Raw genomic sequence first — 7,914 nt, forward strand, 5'->3', positions numbered from 1 at the left:
TGTGTGACAATATGTAGAGCACTATTCTTATAAAGGTGAAAGTGTTTAACCTTGCACGGTGTGAGCAGTTGTAGTGGATCATTTGTTGCCTCTTTTTATGCCTAGAAAACATAGGGAACAAGCAAAAGGTATTTTGTCACAAGTGCAGTATTTTGGGTCATAATACATCTCTCAGTTGGCAAGATGGGAGGGAAAGGGAAGGAGAGGGAGGAGTACTGTCTTCCAGGAACCAAATGAACTCCTGATGGCTTTTCAGATAAACATTTGGTTTTAGAAATCATATACAGAATAGTATTTACAAACTGTTTTGTAATATATCTGCTGTTTATTTGTGTTTAAACATCTTCCCACCCTCCTGGGCTGGCTTTCAGTGAACTACTTGGCAGTTTAACAGAAATATCGCTGTCTCTTTTTGCTGTTTGTTTCAACTGTAACTGAGAATATTCATGGTGAAGCTCATTAGTCAAATTGCTATTCTTTGATTAGTAGAAAAAATGTTGAAGGAAATTACCTTCTCCGATATTTTTTTTCTTTGATTGCATTACAGTTACTTTAAGTTCAGTGCATAGTTCAGCTGCAGAAACATTCTAAATCAACCTGGCAATATTTTATACCCACAGTGCAGAGATGGTTAGATGCAAAGAGATGGACATGTCCCACTTGTTTTCCTCTGGCCCAACAACATTCAGTGCTGAGCCCCAAACTCTCTGCAGGATTCTGCAGAGAATCAGGCCTTTTAGTTAAACTAACAGTTACGGTCATTAGGTGATGACCCTGAAAATACCTATTGCATCATTTACAAAATCTAAGGGCATAAAAGCGAGGAAATGAATAGTCAATAACATAATAAATCTTCTACCATCGGTGTCATAAACAAACACATTATTCTTGTCAGGAGCGCGTATTTTGTTACCACACATTTGTGATCCCAAATCTGTGTTCTTCACTCAGCAATAATCTCAGAGTATAAATGCAAAGAATAATCCTTTTGAAAAGCAACAGTAAAAAATAAATAATGTGCACATTAATGGACTATATTGATCTACTTCAAAGGTATGGCCATATATATCATCATAATTTTGCCATAAATCAATAATATTACATACTTTTCTGTTACACTACATATATATTTCATAGATGTGAAGCCAGAAGAGACCATTAGATCATCTGGTTTGACCTCTTGTGTATAATAAACTATTAAATTTCACCAGATCTTGCATATACCGAGCATAGGGACTTAAGTTAGACATTTCGGTTATTGAGAGACTAAGCACTTGTGTGCTGCAGGCATGGAACAGCACCATACCACAGATAGACACAGTCTCCATGAAGGAACTGGTGAGGTGAAAAATATCTGGAAAGTCTTTGTGGGACTGTGCTCCAGGGTAGAAAAGAAGGTACAAGGTAAGGAAAAAAATGCTAAAACCTATTAAGTTTTCTGCTAATCTGACCATGGGGGAAGCTGTTCCTAGACCAGAAACCTAGCAGTGAGTGTGCTTCTTGTCAACGAGACACATCAAGCAGGTGTTTGGGAAGGAGAATATCTGGGCACCCATGACATTGGTGCATAGCCTTTCATCAACTTGCATTGCCAGTCTCTGATGTTTCCTGGAAATGCGACCTCCCTTAGCTCCACCCTTACCTCCTAGCACCTATTGGGAGGGAAACTTTCTTCCTTTACCTGAAGGTGTGTGAAAGATAATGCTCATATAATAGACTGTAGTTGAGATCCTGATTATATCAATATCCTGATTGTAACTGAAATCCTAATGAATGGCAGCAATTGCTTTGAAAATGATAACAACAATACCAGCTATTTCTCTGGTGAGTGGAGATGAATAGGAGACTCCGATTGCATGGCCATGAAGTCTGACCCTCATGTGTGCTCTGCCCATACTTCTCATAGGAGTCAGAGTGAAGAAGTCCTTTCAGCAATAACTGCTGCCATTCTTAAGACAGTAGTGATTGTGAGCCCATAGTCCCTTCTATGAAGGAGTTCAAATACTTATTTATCCTTGTGACTCGGAAGGTAGATCTTGTTTCAATGTTGAGTTTTGCTACTTTGACTTTACAGGCATTTGATATTAATATGCCTTTGTTAGCAAGAAGAAAAGCCTTTCTTCAGCTGCCCTCTGTATCAGCTCTCTTTTCAATGCAACAGTACTGACAGGAAACAAAACATTGGCCAATTTTCTGTATAATTTCTAGAAATTTCTACAAAGAAATGGGTCGGATTGTTTGCAAGGTGGAAGTGGCCAGCAGTATTTGGGCCTTTCAGATGAGCGAATGACTTGTTCAGTCATCCCTATTTCTATATAACCCTGCTCCACTCTGCAAATCTGGTCAACAGCTTTAGCAAAAAAGATCTATAAAAGCCAGAGAAATCTGCACACCAGCCTGTCAATATAGGATTCCCTTCAAGTCTTTTTCCCCACTCAATATTTAGACTTCACATTTCGGATTCTGAAAAATGCGACTCCTGATGCACATGCTATGGAAGCATCAAGCAAAAAAAAATTTAAAAACATAACAAAATAAGGAGAAAGAGAAGATTAAAAATAAAGCCTGGGGGGAAACGAATAATACAGTAAGTAGTTATAAAATGTTCTGCCTAATATAGTCAGGTTAACTCTAGCTAACGCTATTACACAGTGTATATTTGGGGCTTAGAGATAAGGCAGAAATAATGTACATTTCAATTATTAAAACTATTTCTAAAAGGCAGTCCAAATGTCTTCAGAAATTTTAATCCATTTACTTTGTATGATGCTCTCTTGAACTCTTTCATTAAAGGAGTCTCCTATCAACTTCACTTGGCTCTAGATGAAGTCATATATCCCTTTTATATGCTTCTATATTTAACAGAGAGGTGGACTTCAAATCTTTCTGTATAGATTTTTAAAGTCAAATACAACATCCAGTCATGTTCTGTTTTAATGATAATTTATGTTAAGAAGACTCAGCGTCTTTATAACCAAAAAGATTCAAATACAGGTTTTGTCTCTGTTTTCTAAAGAGGATGAAGATTATGGAGAAGACAACTCCTGGATCCCAGATGCTTATTTTAGTGCTCTTTTTAAATAGAGAGTCTTTTCCTTGTTTGTCTAAACAATATATAAACTTATACTGATGAAATAAAAAAATTCTCGTAAAATCAGGACACCATCAGATTTGCAACCTGTGTTGTAGGTAAACAGAGAAACATTTAAGAGCAGGTTTTCCAAGACTCTTGTGTTCCTTCCTAGAATAACAAGACGATAAAAATCAGTACTGGCACGCAGACAACTTCTCACCTGTGTTCTTATTCTGCTCTCCTGTACTCCTCAGACAGTGCACTATTTATAACTCATCTCAAGTTTTCCCCTTGCTAGCTGAAGATTTTGCTTTTTGGGTTTTGGTTTTTTTTTTCTTTTGTGAAACTGAAAAGCTCCAAGTTGTATTATTACACTCCGTTTTTTATACTCAAAGGAGAAATTACAAGACCTAACTCTTTTTTCATGTGTCAGTGATAGTGGTCACTTAGGAAGTGGTTCACGGTTGCTCATTGTAAACGCCTGGTGCCATCTGCGGTGCCCCAGTGTATCTGAGCAGCTCTCCAACTGCCACTCCAGAAATGTCTAAGTCTTCTTTAAGTCCTGTGCTATATCTTCCATCCCTGTACAGATGGATCCTGGGCCCTAGAGACCTATGGTTGTTAGGTACCTCGATCACTCTCCTAACCTGTGATCTAGCAGGGAGTGGAGGCGTTTCTTTAGTGTTATGCTTATTTCCGATATGGGTAGTTGGCTAATTCTTATGCTGTCCAGTTGTCCGATACTGCTGCTTTTCCTGCGAATCAGTGATGATTCATTTGGAAGTTTCACTCTTGTTGCTTCAACTGAAGGAGAATCACAAATAGCTATATTAGCATAAGCAGTATAATTTGTATGAATGGGCCATTAGAGACATTTATCACAAACCCACATGATGGTAAGATGATCTATTTGACCAAAAGCTGGTTTCCATATGATTATTAGCCTTGACATCTCCTTGGAGGTGGATAACTGAAGAGGTTTCTGATGGAGAAATCTGTGTTGGATACTTACTCATCTGAGTTCACCGAAGAACTGAATGTCCAACCAAAACACAAGTGAATAGCATTCATTAAAAAACCCCACAAGCCTGAGCTTGAAAGCCTTTGGACTTGCCAGACGAAGTTTTTTGTTGAGATTCTGTACTCTGTAATGTTGAGAGTGCCAAGGACCAACATTTTGGAGCCCTGTAATGTTTCTGAAAAAGCTCTAGTCGGCTTTGAGTCAGTGTCCTGACCACCCTAGTTCACACTAGACCGTTTATGGTCTGTGTGAAGGTTTGTCTGCAGGCTCACTTCAGTTACTGAACTCTGGCATTGTTGGTGTCAGCATATCAGCTCAGTGGTAGACATTACAGACACCAGGCTGCAGAATTTGAAAACACCATCCAGATTTGCAGAGATGTTGTCCAGCGCTTTGGTAGCCATGACAATACCAAAAGGCAAAAGACCATATCCTAGGAGATAGGTGTCTTGGGTGGGAATTCATCAGAATTTAGCCACTTCATTCCCAAACTGCAATCCTAAGAATAACTAATTAGTTGTCACCTAAGTTTGAAGGCATGTCTGAATTCTTTACCTTCTGTTTCCAGGTTGTGTGTTTCCTGGTGTCTGCACATCCCAGTCTCTGCAGAGTTCCTTTGTGAAGCAGCAGCTCTACTCATGCATAAACTAAACTGGCATCTAGAAAGTAGGAGTAATTGCATATAGATAATCTGAGGAGAATAACCAGAATGACTTTCTCAGGGCACATCCTCTGTGATAAAGAATTAACTTTTGCTTCTCTTTAAACTCCCCCCTTTTATAAAATTAGGACTCAGTAATTAGAGCAGTTGTTCATGATGTAGGAGCCACAGGCTGAATCCCTTCTCGCCTCTGATGGCTTCAGTCCCAAGGACTAGGCCTGGCCCGGCAGAGGCCATTAGTGAGTGGAGGAGAAGAGGAGAGGACAACGCTGTCACCCTTTCTGCTGAAGCTGTCACAGTACAGGAAAGAATCCATGAACCAGAAGTGGTCACGGTCACGGTCACCTACTGATTCAGCTCCTACAAAAACATGGCCCATATCACTCTGTTGATTCCCTGCACAGAGCTTCACTCAATCCACTCAGAGTTTTAAAACTTCTTGCTTTAGACATTTGAGGCATCAAGTCTCACCTGGAAGTACAAAGGCACCTTAAGAGGAGATGTTTTTATCTATAGTTAACCTCCCATGGAGCCTATTATAATTCCCAGTCAAGAAAAACAAATTCATTTCGATAGAAGGAGGTAAAAACCTGAATTTAGAGGCACTCAACCACATCATGGCTCTGCAAGGAGCAAGTGATAACAGGGATATAGACGGGGGCCTAATAAGGTGAGCCTGTTCCTGCAATCCATTTAGAAGAGGGTGCTGGTTAAGACAGACCATTTTTTATTTTTGTTTTCAAACGTGTTTAGCTGATGACTGGCTTGAAACAGCAAACCTTGTGAGAAGGAAAAGTTACATGTACTAAAGAAAGTTAATTGCCCAACATTTTAAGATTCCATGCATTAATTTTTCATGTTTTTATTTTTGGAGAGAGAGGAGATGGGAGGAAGAGGTTCTTGTTCCAGTTTTATGTCCTGTTATTTGGAGACTGCAGGTTGAGAGCCAGTGTGATATTTTCAGAGCCTTTCACAGGGATTTAGGAATAAGCCTAAGCAAGAGCTCAGATAAAAGGTGTGGTGAATACCTTAAGGTTAATACCTTACTCTGCTATAAAGAATGTCCATGCAGAAAGAAAATAAAGAAATGAGGCACCTTCGGACCTCAGGGATCTGCTCCCTCCCTGTCCTTTCTCTATGCTTTTCATGCACATCTTCACTATGGATAGATATTGGGGGACCATGGAAGGGTGAAAGTTGACCTAAATATGCTCTCCTTCCTTACCTTGTACTTCTGTATGGAGCACTGAGAGTGAAAATGTGTGTGCTCTAAAAGTTAAGGTAGATCCAAAAGCTAACACAAGTATTCAAATGGAAAGGGGAGCTAGAAGAAGATTGTTGGAGAACGTCTCAGTACCTGATTCTCAGTTTTCAAACCTTTGTGTCCTATCTGGTGGCTTGTGCCAGTTATATAAAGGCTAGTTGGAAATCTCTTCTCTGAGTAGCAGCATTTGATGCCTCATCTGCTGAGTGTCTGCTCTGTATTTGTCTATGTCTGTTTAGTTATTTTTTTCTTGCAGTACTATATGGAGCATTATTACTCGGGGTTATGTGGCAAAAGGGTGATGCATTTCATCAGCACACAAAAAATGGGTGTTATTTAATGGGTTTTCAGATACATAGTTTCATTCTTAAACTCACTGTCAGGAAAATAGTATGATTTTGGCCTGAAAAGGTAAAGCACAGATTATGTGAATGGTTTGGTCAGACTCAATTCACCACCACGACGATGATCAAGTCTGCCAGTTAAGTGACATTTTGGGGACATGCATATTTATAGTTGTATAGATAATTTTTCAGGAATGTTTATTAGATGATTTTCCTATTTCCAGCTGAACATTTAGGTCTGTCTGCCTACATGGCAGGTGCATTTCTAATCTACTCTTTATTATTTTAATAATTATTTTGGGCAAAAAAATTACTCTCATAAAAAGAGCTTTTTTAAGTAACAAATGTTTTATTCTGTTCAAACTGAAAAAACACTGAATGTAAAACAAGAGAGGCTACCAACTAATGGGAAACATACAGCACAGCAATGTAAAAGCTGTATATATGAACAGTTGTATAGATACACAGCAGTATCAAAATATGGTTTAACAGATCCTGTGGTGTATTTTGCAGCATGCTCTCTCTGACAAGGCCAATGTGAAAACATTTGATCCAAAGACAACCTGTTTGCAAGAATGCCTTATCACTACTTTCCAGGAAGCTTACTTTGTTTCGGAAAGTTTTGAAGAAGCCAAAGAAAAGATGAGGTAAATTATTTCCCCTGACTGAAAAATCTAATTTTTTTCTTCTTTAGCAGTCGAAAAGAAAGAGGTGTTAACTTTCTTTTTTCTTTCAGGGACTTTGCCAAATCAATCAATCGTCCCTTCTCTGTGTATTTCAATCCATATACGCAAAGCATTGAGATTCTGAAGGATACCAGGAGTATAGAAAATGTTGTCCAGGACCTGCGCAGCGATCTAAACACCGTATGTGATGCTTTAAGCAAAATGAACAGATATTTAGGGATTTGATATGTGTAGCACTGTGATTTGCTGTCAGTTGCTTTTTCGGTAGCCAGTCTAGTAACATCATACGATATGGCTAACCTCTCAGACCCATCAGTTTTCCCTTTACAGCTTGGCCTGTGGCTTGCATCGTTGTGTAGCTCTGTCTAATTGTAATGTGCAGACAAACCAAGGCAATGCTAATTCGTAAATGCAACATGGAATGTGGCAGAATATAATCGTCAATTCCTCAACACAATGTCGTGTACAAGTACACCATTAAAAACTTGGCTGGTGATGGTTTTGTTTCCATGATTCACTTCAATGTATAAGAAATGATGTTGCTGATTTCATTAAGCTCAACACAGTGTCGTGTACAAGTACACCCATTAAAAATTTTGCTGGTGATGGTTTTGTTTCCATGATTCACTTCAATGTATAAGAAATGATGTTGCTGATTTCATTAAGTCTGAGTTTATTTCTTTATAATCCCTTTCCTCCCATAAGAATCCAGAAAAAATTATTAGCAACATTTTCATTTTCTTTGTAAGAGAATCTGTGTTTCTTTCTATAGTGGTGAAGGCAATGTTTTGCCCATATATCTGTAACAGAACTGAGTGTCTCTTGTGACGAAACAATACAATTTATCTACCAATGCTGAGATCGG

The 7,914-nt window shown here is 38.7% G+C and overlaps 1 protein-coding gene across 1 annotated transcript in view; it reads left to right on the top strand.

The window, feature by feature from the left end:
• TPH2 (tryptophan hydroxylase 2) overlaps positions 1-7,274 on the top strand; it is a 50,905-nt gene extending 43,631 nt beyond the window's left edge. The window contains exons 10-11 of the mRNA XM_009695677.1: positions 6,877-7,010; positions 7,100-7,274. Coding sequence (XP_009693979.1) covers positions 6,877-7,010; positions 7,100-7,274 — 309 coding nt within the window. The remainder of the gene's footprint in view (positions 1-6,876; positions 7,011-7,099) is intronic.
• The last annotated feature ends 640 nt before the right edge of the window (positions 7,275-7,914 follow it).

Source organism: Cariama cristata, unplaced genomic scaffold (genome assembly GCF_000690535.1).
Source record: "Cariama cristata isolate BGI_N322 unplaced genomic scaffold, ASM69053v1 scaffold14812, whole genome shotgun sequence".
NCBI classification, from domain to species: domain Eukaryota; kingdom Metazoa; phylum Chordata; class Aves; order Cariamiformes; family Cariamidae; genus Cariama; species Cariama cristata.